This window comes from Equus caballus, chromosome 29 (genome assembly GCF_041296265.1).
Source record: "Equus caballus isolate H_3958 breed thoroughbred chromosome 29, TB-T2T, whole genome shotgun sequence".
In the NCBI taxonomy this organism is placed as follows: domain Eukaryota; kingdom Metazoa; phylum Chordata; class Mammalia; order Perissodactyla; family Equidae; genus Equus; species Equus caballus.
Window position 1 is genome coordinate 29,095,429 of NC_091712.1, and position 12,912 is coordinate 29,108,340.

Here is a 12,912-nt window from a genome sequence, read left to right on the forward strand (position 1 = left end):
AGCCCAGAGAGAGGGACAAAAAGAGACAGGGGGGCCTCAGAGTTTCTAACCTCAGGAGACAGGTCATGTGATGGAAAGAGGTGTATTCTTTGGGGTCAGCCAACTTGCTATCAAAGTCTGGTGCCACCGCTTACTAGCTGCGTTGCCTTAGTTAAGGTGAGCATTCTAGCCTCGATTTCCTTACCTCTAAAATGGGGTCAATAATGCTCTGTCACTGGTAGAGTTGCATCGAACTTCTAAATGAGATCGTTTATGTAAAGTACCCACTATGTCGTTTTGCGCATAGTAAACACTCAGATGTAACATCCTCTCTTCCCTTTTCCTAGTGAAGAGTTTTAAAGTCTGTATCTCTGAATTATAGAAAAATCGGATGTAGTTTGGAACAATAACAAGAAAAATAGGCAAATCTAAGAGGAATTGAAAAAGAAAGATGACAAGAACATGGTTTTGCTCAATAACTTCAGAAAGTGTCTTAAATCTGGTATCTAAAATAAGTCTTATAGAAAGGGAGAAATGAGAGGCTAGAAATAAAGTAGAAATAGTATAAGAAAAATCGTATGAAAATTAAAACTAGTAAGGGAATGGCAGTGGGGAGTTGCTGCTTGAAGAAATCCTAGATTGGTATTAAACCAACCATTCAACCAGCAAAAATGCATTGCTTCTGTTTAAGAGACAGAACACTCCCTTGGGAGTCAGGAGTCCTGAGCACAAAACAGGCTGTGCCGTTGACTAGTTGTGAGACCCCAGAAAGATCACTTGACTTGTCTGGACCTCAGTTTTCTCAGCAATAAAACAAGGAGGTTGGTTGCGCCATCGGACCGCGCCAGAGCTCAAATTCACTGTCTTGTTTTCTCTCTCATCGGCCAGTGAGAGCCTACCGTTGGCATCTCTTCCCAACTCTGCCACCAGGGGCATCACATCGATAGTTTGAAATCAACCATGGCAGTAGTATTACACCATGGAAATCAGTAAATGCACAAATCAGTGCTTTTTTCTTCTGAGAACCAATTAAGTTGCCTGTGAACCAAATCACCACATTTCAACCTAAGCTTCTCTGCTGAGGTCCAACCTGTGTCTGAGTAACTCTCCCTGTGGCTCTGCTGTGATTATATCTCCACGGAGGTCTAAATGTTGGTGCTGAATACAATTCTCTCAGCTAAAAAGAGAGCAGGGCAAGAAGAAGAGGAAGAAGGGAGAGTGGTTCCCTCTGTAAAGCTTGGCCTCGTGGGCCCCTCAAGGTAAAACACGGATGCTCATGGTGCTGATAACGTAGGATTCTGGTGAGGGAGGTGGAGGAAGGGGTTCCAGTTGAAAAGAAATAAACCACAGCAGAGAGTAGAGAGAACTTTCTATGGGTTTTCTTAATGCATAGGGAGCGGGGGGGTTGGGTGCAGAGAATTCATACATCCTTTATTCTATAGCTAAGTAAGCAGGTGCTCCACTTTTACCCAAACACCTCTGTTCATGGGCTGCAGGGACCAAGAAAAGGTAAACTAAGAATTATAGGCTCTCACGTTTAAAAAAAAATTCTGGAAGGGGCTCCCTTACTCATATTTTTGTTTGTTTTTTATTCTCTAAGTAAACAGATCTTCAGCATCCCCCTGTTTCTCCCATATTTATGCCTACGAAGGGGAAGACATTCATCAGAGTAAGGCATCCTGCTGTCTCGAAGAGAGAAAAATTCCTAAGCAAATTGAGGAACACTTTCTGCCCAAAAGCATTGAGTCAGTTTAGAGGAAATTAGAGGCTGGATCTGTGCTGCCCACCATGGTAGCTCTTACCCCACGGATCTATGGAATGCTTGAAATGAAGTCAGACTGAACTGAGATGTGCTGTAAGTATAAAATGCACACCAGATTTTGAAAATTTAATTTTAAAAAATGAGTGTAAAATATCCCAATAGGTTTCATATTGAGTAAAGTTGATGAACAATATTTTGGATATATTAGGTTAAATAAAATCTATTAATCAAATCAATGTCACCTATGCGTTTTTACTTTTTCAAATGCGGCTACGTAATGCAGCTAACTGTGCTTCTATCAGACTCCCCTGGATTCGAATCCACATCTCAGACCAGCCTTGAATTTGTCATCCAGCTTCTGTCTGAAGACCTTCAGTGACAAGGAACTTACTCCTAAGCAGATTGTTCTGTTTGAGACAGCACAATCCTTAGAAGAACTTAGAATACAGATATGGATGAACTTTCTAGCCATAAAAACTATGAATGATTAAAATGGTTCATAGGAAAAAAAAGAAGGATTGTGGAAATCACATGGAATTCCTTTTGGGGGGATGATCCTTAGACCTACGATGAAGAGAGACCAGAGCTGCCCTCCTTTCAGCCAAAAACACTCAGAAGATATTTGTTGGAGGTCAGATAGAAACATTGTGAAATGAAAACTATAATGCGCAAATCATAGAGGAAATCCCTCTAAGAATAAAGCAGGGAAGGAACAGTGAGAGAGGAGAGAAGTCAGGAGGAAGACAGGCTCTGTGGGGCTCAGGGCCAGGAGGCACCTCCAACCCCAAGAAGCAGACTGCCTCCTCCAGCCCTGGGCTTCCAGGCGTGGCAGCCAGGCGGAGGTGACAGGTTTTCCATAAAGCTGGTGGTGCAGGGGACTTTTGCTTTTCTCCTCACCACAGGTGTTGAAAAGAATCCATTAACATTGACCCAAAGGGAAGACGTGCCGTAGACCCCAGACCCCAAGCAGAGAGCTTCTGCCTCAGAGCCAACTTACCCAACAGCTGCGTGGCAACAGGAATGAGAGAGAGGAAAACCGGGAGCAGGGACAGCCTCATGGCCCAGAGTGTATCCTCTTCTCCCCCTGATGGAGAGGAGGGGGTAAGAAAGAACCAAAACAAGGAGGGCGCCGGATCACCCCTTCCCCTGCTCGGTCCTCAGAGCTGCCCTGTTAAAAAGAAGCGTGAAGGAAGCTCTCACTTTTAAAGGGCTTCTGAAATTAGGGAAAACCTCCAATAAGGAGATATCCTGTCACATGAGGGTGGTTGGAAAAACAGGAATTCAAAGTTACAACTTTGCTTGGTAAGCTAACTTCTGAGAAGAACAGACGCAGAGGAAGGGGAGAAAGGGACACATGTGGGAGAGGGATGAGGAAGGGGGGAGGAGAGGGCAATGGTGAGAAATGAGGAGAGAGGGCTGGCCTGCTGGGAAGACGAGAAGTGAAACAGCTTTGGACCTCGTGGCCTTTGCAGTCAGGGCTGTGTGTGGAGAGCAAGCCCGAGGCCATTACTTGGGCTGGAAAACTGAGGTTCCCTCTGGGAAGTGATGAATCAAGGGTCCCTGAGCAGACAACCTCCACTCTAAAGTGACAGAAAAGGCGTCATTAAAAAGAGCAGCTTTGTGGTGGAAACAGTTTGGTGAGGGTTGAAACTGATGCCCCTCATTCTCCATATTCAGTGCTTAGAGTCTCTTTTTTGCTCAGAAAGCTTCAGAAGAAACAGTTCACACAGAGCTTTGTTCCTTTACCTAGAAGAAACGTGAAAGAGAGGCTAAACCTAAGAAAGAATCTCAGTAACTCAAGGAGAGAGAAAGTTCTAGGTCTTTTTCTAGAAAGTTCTCTAGAGATAACAGTGACAAAGGATTTGCAATAAAGTCTTGCTGCCCAGTTTCAATCATAGGGGTCATTTTCAAGTTTGAAAGGGTCCTTTTGCTGGATAAAATCTCCTCTTTTGATAAAAAGATGTATATTCATTACATGACAAGTGGAATTCTTTCCTTAAGACAAACGGTAACAGATTTTTCATTAACCACAATATTAACCCCTAAACATCTATTTACTTATTTTTCAGAAGTAAAGCATGAATTAAGAACATTTTGAAGCAGATATCAGTAATTAGCCAACCCACAAACGGAGTGTGGCAAATTTAAAAAGAAACTGCTGGAAACATTGTATTTTTTAAAATTTTAAAAGAATGATTTATCTGCAAGTGGAAAGCTCCAACATTTACTATGTTTGTGATAAAGTTATAAACTTTACTTCTTAATGAGAAATGTGATATAGTTCTCTTACTGATTTTTCTTTTAGCATTCTAAATTTAAGATTATTCTGAGAGGAGGTAAAAGATGGTGAAAATGTAGGACACAGGACAAATGTTTCTTTTTCATTAAGCCAGTGCTTGACTGACAAAAAAGTTGGTTACAAAACAGAATAGATGAAACAAAAATGTTTCTTTCCAAAACATTGCTTCATTGATTTCTCATGAAAAAAATATTTTAAATGAGTCATGCATGGCTTCTAAATGTAAATAAATTATATACATTTTTTAAAAATTTCATCCTAATTTGGATTTATATCTATTTCAGAAGCAAATAAAATTGAATTCTCTCTACGCTCACATTCAGGGTTTTTTTAGTTATACAAATGTATTATATGGCCCACCAGGATCAGTGGTAAAATCTGTGACTTTGAAACAAAAGGAAGCCAACTTTTGCACAAAGAATTTACCGCATGACCTTGACCTTATTGAAACACAGATTTATCAGGCTAGAAGAGGTGACCAAGGCAAAGAAAGAAATCCAACTCTTGGGGGAGTGACATCACAGAAGATGGTGGAATAGGAAGATTTAGCAATCCATCATTTCACCTAAACAGCCATTGAACTGGCAGGAACTGTCTGAAATAATTATTTTAGAACTCTACTCTAGTAGAAAACTTGTAGCATCTGGCTTGACGGAGAGGCTGGTAAATGTTGGCGAATTTCAGCCTTTCCCTTGTGGTAGTGGCTACCATCCTCCATCCCCCATCTTTGTGGGAGGCAGCAGTGAGGGCAGATGACTGTGTTTCTGGTGTGGCTTGCTGGAGCCAGGGTGGACAATAAAGACCTTGTCCTCCAAGTATTGAAGCTGTATATTCTGAAGGTTAGTTGCTGCTTTTAATTGCTTTCACCCCTTCTATTCAACGTAGTACTGGAAGCTCTGGCCAGAGCAATTAGGCAAGAAAAAAAATGAAAAGCAGCCAAACTGGAAAAGTAATGTCATCTCTCTTCACAGATGGCATGATTTTACACGTGGAAAACCCTAAAGCATCCACAAAAACAACTGTTGGAGCTAATAAACAAATACAACAAAGTGGAAGGATACAAAATCAAAACACAAAACATCAGTTGCAGTTCTATACACTATTAATGAAAAATCTGAAGATGAAATTGAGAAAATTCCATTTGCAATAGCATCAAAACGAATAAACTACTTAGGACTAAATTTAACCAAGGAGCCCAAAGACTTGGAAAATACGAAACATTGCTGAAAGAAATCAAAGAAGATCTAAATAAATGGAAAGATATCCCATGTTCATAGAATGGAAAACTTAATATTGTTAAGATGATGATACTACCCAAAGACATCTACAGATTCAATGCAATTCCCCTCAAAATCTCAATGATGTTTTGGCAGAAATAGAAGAACTCATCTAACATTCACATAAAATCTCAAGAGATCCTACATAGCCAAAACAATCTTGAAAAGGAACAAATATGGAGGACTCAGTTCATACTTTCTGATTTCAGAACTTGCTACAAAGCTACGGTAATCAAAATAGTGTGGTACTGGCATAGGAGAGATATAAAGATCAATGGAATAGAATACAGAGCCCAGAAAGAAACTTTACCTGTGTGGTCAATTGATTTTTTACAATGGTTCCAAGACCACTCAATGAAGAAAGAACAGCCTTTTCAACAAATGATGCCAGGAAAACCGGATATCCACATACAAAAGAATAAAGTTGGACTTTAACCTTATACTGTATATAAAAATTAGCTCAAAATGGATCAAAAATCTAAACTTACAAGCTAAAACTGTACAATTTTTAGAAGAAAACATCAGAAAAAAATCTTCATAGCATTGGATTTGATGATTTTTTTGGGGGGTATGACACAAAAAGCACAGGCAACAAAAGAAAACGTAGATAAATTGAGCCCCATCAAAATAAAAAACTTGTGCATCAAAGGACACTACCGAAAGAGTGAAAGGACAAGCCACAGAATGGGAGGAAATATTTTCAAAGCGTATATCTGATAAAGGATCAATACTCACAATACATAAAGAAGTACAAATCAACAGCAACAACAACAAAATAATCAATTTAAAAAATGGGCAATGGACTTGAGTACATTTCTCCAAAGAAGATACACAAGTAGCCAATAAGTACATGAAAAGATGCTCACCATCATTAGGGAAGTGCAAACAAAACCACAATGGCATATCACTTCACACCCATTTAGATGGCTGCTACCAAAAGACAAAAAGAGAAAATAAGTGTTAGTAAGGATGTGGAGAAATTAGAACCCTTGCACATTCCTGGTGGGAATATAAAACGGTATAGCCACTGTGGAAAACAGTTTGGCCCTTCCTCAAAAAATTAAACATAGAATTCCCATATGATCCAGGAATTCCACTTCTGAATATATACCCAAAATAATTGAAAACAGAGACTCAAACAGATATTTGTATACCAATGTTCACAGCAGCATTATTCATACTAGCCAAAAGGGAGAAGCAACACAAATGTCTATCAGCAGATGAATGGATAAACAAAATGCAGTATACACACACACACACACACACACACAATGGAATATTATTAGCCATAGAAAGGAATTCGGATACTTGCTACAGCATGTACAACCTTGAAAATATTATGCTAAGTGAAATAATCCAGACACAAAAAGACAAATATTGTATTATTCCACTTGTACGATATACATAGAATATGCGAATTCACAGAGCCAGGAAGAAGAGGTTACCAGGAACAGATGGGGGAGAAGAAATGAGCATTAGTGTTTAATGGGACAGAGTTTCTGTTTTGGATGATGGAAAGGTTCTGAAAATAGATAGTGGTGACAGTTACACAACACCGTGAATATACTTAAAGCCACTGAACTGTACAAGTGAAAATGGATAAAATGATAAATTTTATATTATATATATTTTACCAATTAAAATAAAATCTAACTCTTACCCTCCTCTTTATACCCTTCTACTAAGTTTTGATGCTGGGTTTTGCTTGGCTATTGATGATGGCGGTTGTTTTTGACTAGTACTTCCTTTAAGGTAAAGAAGTATTTCTATAAAATAAAGGAAATCTTCATTTATTTCATCGGCAAGACAATTGCTGAACTATTCCATTTCCTCCCAGACCCTCTCTTTCTCAGACATCACGTGCCTCACACCCATTCAACTCCATATGAGATGAGCTTAGTGACTCCTTTGCTGTGAAATAGTTGTGAGAAAATCAGCTCAATAAATTTTTTGGTAACCTGTTCTATCATTTATCACAGTTAAAACTCCTAGTTGAGGGGCTGGCCCCATGGCCGAGTGGTTAAGTTCACGCACTCCGCTGCAAGCGGCCCAGTGTTTCGTTGGTTCGAATCCTGGGCGCGGACATGGCACTGCTCATCAAACCACGCTGAGGCAGCGTCCCACATGCCACAACTAGAGGGACCCACAACGAAGAATATACAACTATGTACTGGGGGGCTTTGGGGAGAAAAAGGGAAAAATAAAATCTTTAAAAAAAAAAAAAACTCCTAGTTGATTCAGAAGTTTCTTTTGTTTAAGCAAACCTGTCTTTTAATGGGCAAATTTGCTCAAGATTATTTTCGCTCAGTGAGAAGGAAAAAGAAGATAGAATGATACAGTTAGGTAAAAACTTAAAAATTTAAAAGATGGAACACTTTTTTTATGTTCTTACTCTTTATATTTTTCATTTCTTACCAAAATATATCAAAACACCAATAATGCATTTACAGTTTAATAGAAACAATTACCTTCTAGCAATCAAAAATATTTGTATGGAGTTATTTATCTAAAATTTGGCTTTATTGTAATTCTCTTCAGATAGTATATTTAGATTTAATGTGACCTACAGTATATGTATGCAGACTATTTGAAGGATCTGTGAGTTTCATAGTTCCATAGTCAATGTTATGTTTCATTTTGTTTGCTATGGCACACATCTTTATAAAATACTTATTTAACTTTACGAAATAATTTAATTAGAAGGTTATTTGACCCATTTAATATTTGAAAAAAATTTTAATAAGATAAAAAAATGTATTTTATGATCTGAAAATGACCTAAACTTTACAGATAGAAATCAAGACACAAAATCATTGGGTTTCCTCGTCAGAACTACTCCAAATATATAATGTTACCTATAGTTTTTAGCAACTTAGAAAGTAAATTTTGTATTTATTCACTCAAATATTCTGGAAAACCTAGTCTCTAAGGTATCTAAATCCTTAAACAGAAATACATCACAGAGAAAGAAGGCATTTCTGAAAAATCCATTAATATTCCCATTTCAATGCACGGAAAATTATTAGTTTTTTAATAGGCTTATCCTGGAAAACTAAGATTTGTGTTTGTATAAATGCAAACTTTCTCAGCAAATATTACTATTGTAAATATTATCCCCCAAACATATTTTTTGATATGTTTAGGACTACACTACTTTTTTAAAAAGACTATTTTTTTAGAGCAGTTTCGTGTTTACAATAAAATTGCAAGGGAGGTACAGAGATTTCTCATATACTCCCCTGCCCCGACACATGTATAGCCTTTCCCATTATCAACATCCTCTGTTCTCTGCCTGTTCATTTCTATTCCCTCCCTGCCCCACCCCAACATTGAGTTTTTTATTGTCTCTCTAATTTTACCTTTTCAGAATGTCATATAGTTTGAATCATACAGTAAGTAGCTTTCTCAGACTGGTTTCTTTCACCTAGTAAGATGCAGTTAAGGTTCCTCCAAATCTTTTCATGGCTTGATACCTCATTTCTTTTTAGCACTGAATAATATCCCATTGTTGGAATGACCACAGTTTATTTATCCACTCACCTACTGAAGGATATCTTGGTTGCGTCCAAACTTTGGCAATTATGAATAAAGCTGCTAAAAACACCTATGTTCAGGTTTTTGTGTGGACATAAGTTTTCAAGTCCTTTAGGTGAGTACCAAGGAGCACGATCGTTGGATGGTCTAGTAAGAGTATGTTTAGTTTTGTAAGAAACTGTCAAACTGTCTTCCAGAGCGGCTGTACCATTGTGCATTCCCACCAGCGGTGAACGAGAGTTCCTGTTGCTCCACATCCTCTCTAGCATTTGGTGTTGTCACTGTTTTGATTTTGGCCATTCTAACTGGTGTGTAGTGGTATCTCGTTGTTTTAATTTGCATTTCCCTATTGACATACAATGTGGAGCATATTTTCATATGCTAATTTTCCATTTGTATATCTTCTTTGGTGAGGTGTCTGTTCAGGTCTTTTGTCCATTTTTAAATTGGGTTGCTTGTTTTCCTACTGTTGGGTTTTAAGAGTTCTTTGTTTATTTTGGATAACAGATATGTCGTTTGCAGTTAGTTTTTCCCAGGCTGTGGTTTATGTTTTAATTCTTTTGATACCATCTTTCACAGAACAGAAGGTTTTTAATTTTCATGAAGTCCAGCTTATCAATTATTTCTTTCATGGATTGTGTCTTTGGTGTTGTATCTAAGAAGGTATCACCATCTCCAAGGTCATCTGGATTTCTCCTATGCTATCTTCTAGAGGGGTTTTATAGTTTTGTGCTTTCCATTTAGATCTATGATCCATCTTGACTTCATTTTTGTGAAGGGTGTAATGTCTGTGTTTAGATTAATGTGTTTTGCATGTGGATGTCCAGAAATTCCAACACCACTTGTTGAAAACGCTATCTTTTTTCCGTTTTATTAATTTTGCTCCTTTCCCAAAGATCAGTTGATGATATTTATGTGACTCTATTTCTAGCCTTTCTATCCTGTTCCGTGATCTGTTTGTCTATTCTTTTGCCAATACTATCCTGTCTTGATTACTGTAGCTTTATAGTAAGGCTTGAAGTTGAGTAGTGTCAATTCTCTGACTTTGTTCTTCTCCTTCGATACTGTGTTGACTATTCTAGATCCTTTGTCTCTCCATATAAACTTTAGAACCAGTTTGTAAATATCCACAAAATAACTTGCTGAGATTTTGATTGGGATTGCATTGATTCTAAAGATCAAGTTGTGAAGAACTGACATCTTGACAATATTGAGTCTTCCTATCCACAAACATGGACTATCTCTCCATTTATTAAGTTCTACTTTCATATCTTTCATCTGAGTTTTGTAGTTTTCCTCATATAGACCTTGTACGTATTTTGTTAAATTCATACCTAAGTATGTAATTTTTAGGGGTGCTAGTATAAATATTAATGTGTTTTTAATTTCAAATTCCACTTGTTCATTCCTGGTATATAGGAAAGCAATTGACTTTTACATGTTAACCTTGTATCCTGCAACTGTGCTATATTCACATATTAGTTCCAGAGTTTTTTTTGTCAATTCTTACAGATTTTCTACCTGGAAGTTCATGTCATCTGTGAACAAAGACAGTTTTATGCCTTCCTTCTTAATCTGTATACCTTTTCTTTCCTTTACTTGCTTTATTGAATGATGCTGAAAAGTAGTGGTGAAAGGCAATGCTCCTGCCTTGTACCTGATCTTAGTGGGAAAGTTTCAAATTTATCACCATCAAGTATGATATTAGCTATAGGGTCCTTGTAGATGTTCTTTATCCATTTGAGAAAGTTCTCCTCTATTCCTAGTTTCCTGAGATTTTTTAATTATGAATGAGTGTTGGATTTTTTCAAATACTTTTTCTGCATCAATAGATATGATCATGTGATTTTTCTTTTTAGTTTGTCAATGTGATAGATTACATTAAGTGATTTTTTAATGTTGAACCAGCCTTGCATATCTGCAATAGTTATGGTGTACAATTCTTCTTATACTTTTTTGGATTTGATTTGCTGATATTTTTTTTAGGATTTTTGCATCAATGTTCATGAGAGAGATTGATCTGTAGTTTTCATTTCTTGTAATGTGTTTGCTCAGTTTTAGAATTAGGGTAATCCTGGCCACATGGAATGAGTTAGGGAGTTTTCTCTCCTCTTCTAGTCTCTTAAAGGGACTTCGGAGAATTAGTACAATTCCTTCCTTAAATGTTGGCTAGAATTTACCAGTGAAGCCATCTGTGCCTGATGCTTTCTGTTTTGGAAGGTTATTAATTATTGGTTCAATTTCTTTAATAGGTACAGCCCTATTCAGATGATCTATTTCTTCTTGTGTGAGTTTTGACCTATTATTTCTTTCAAGGAATTGGTCCATTTCATCTAGGTTATCAAATTTGTGGGTATAGAGTTGTTTATTGTATTCCTTTATTATTCGTTTAATTACAATGGGATCTGTAGAAATGTCACCTCTTTCATTTCTGATATCACTAATTTGTGTCTTCTCTCTTTTTTTTGTTACTTACCATGGTTAGAAGCTCATCAATTTTATTGATCTTTTCAAAGAACCAGCTTTTGGTTTCACTGATTTTCTCTATTGATTTCCTGGTTTCAATTTCATTGATTTCTGCTCTAATTCTTTATTTCTTTTCTTCTCCTTACTTGGAATTTAATTTGCTTTTCTTTTTCTAGTTTCCTAAGGTGGAAACTTAGGTTATTGGTTTTAGTAGCTAATATTGTTTTCTAATATATGCATTGAATGCTGTAAATTGTCCTCTAAACACTGCTTTTGCTGCATCCCACAAATTTTGATGTTTTTTGGTTGGTTGTTTATTTGTTTAAAGATTGGCCCTGAGCTAGCATCTATTGTTACTCTATTTTTTCTTCTTCTTCTCCCCAAAGCTCCCCAGTACATGGTTGTATATTCTAGTTGTAGGTCCTTCTAGTTCTGCTATGTGGGATGCCGCCTCAGCATGGCTTGATGAGCAGTGCTAAGTCCACACCCAGGATCTGAACTGGCAAAACCCTGGGCCATCGAAGCAGAGCACACGAACTTAATCACTCAACCACAGGGCTGGCCTCATAAGTTTTGTTTTTATTTTCATTTCTCCCATATATATTTTAATCTCTCTTGAGCTTTCTTCTTTAACCCATATGTTATTTAGAAGTGTGTTGTTTAACTGCCACATATTTTGGGATTTTCCTGTTATCTTTCTGTTACCGATTTTTAGTTTAATTCCATTATATTATGAGAGCAGATATTTTATCATTTATATTCTTTTAAATTTGTTAAAGTGTGTTTTATGGCCCAGAATATGGTTTATTTTGGTCAATGTTCCATGTGAGCTTGAAAAGAATGTGTATTCTGCTGTTGTTGAATGAAGTAGTTCTTAGGTGTCAATTACTTCCAATTAGTTCATGGTGTTGAGTTCAACTATTTCCTGACTGATTTTCTGCCTGCTGGAACTGTCCATTTCTGAGAGGGGTGTTGAAGTCTTTGACTATAATAATAGATTCACCTATTTCTCTCTGCAGTCCTATCAGTTTTGGCCTCATGTACTTTGATGCTTTTTTGTTAGGTGCATACGTGTTAAAGATTGTTACATCTTCCTAGAGGATTGACTCCTTTCTCACTACGTAATCTTAATTCCTGATAATTTTCCTTACTTTGAATTCTGCTCTGTCTGAAATTAATGTAGCTACTCCCACTTTCTTTTGATTAATGTTCACATAGTATGTTTTTCTCCACCCATTTACTTTTAATCTATATGTGTCTTTATATTTAGAGTGGATTTCTTGTACACAGCATACATTTGGGTCATGTTTTTTGATCCATTCTGACAATCTCTGTCTTTCAATTGATGCATTTAGACCACTGACATCAAAGTGATTATTGATAAAGTTGGATTAACATCTATCACATGCGTTATTGTTTTCTGTTTGTTGCCCCTGTTTGTTGCTATTTTCGTCTTTCACTCTTTTTCTATCTTTTTTAGTTTTAATTGAACATTTCATATGATCCCATTTTCTCTTCTTTCTCAGCATGTCTGTATACTTCTTTTATTTTTTAACAGTTTTTAGTGGTTGCCCCAGGGTTTGCAACATAAAGTT

General features: G+C 37.0%; 1 protein-coding gene across 1 annotated transcript in view; it reads right to left on the minus strand.

The window, feature by feature from the left end:
* MRC1 (mannose receptor C-type 1) overlaps positions 1–3,167 on the minus strand; it is an 89,211-nt gene extending 86,044 nt beyond the window's left edge. Inside the window, exon 1 of the mRNA XM_005606899.4 lies at positions 2,739–3,167. Within this exon, the coding sequence (XP_005606956.2) occupies positions 2,739–2,799 (61 nt within the window). The 5' untranslated portion in view covers positions 2,800–3,167. The remainder of the gene's footprint in view (positions 1–2,738) is intronic.
* Between the last annotated feature and the right edge of the window lie 9,745 nt (positions 3,168–12,912).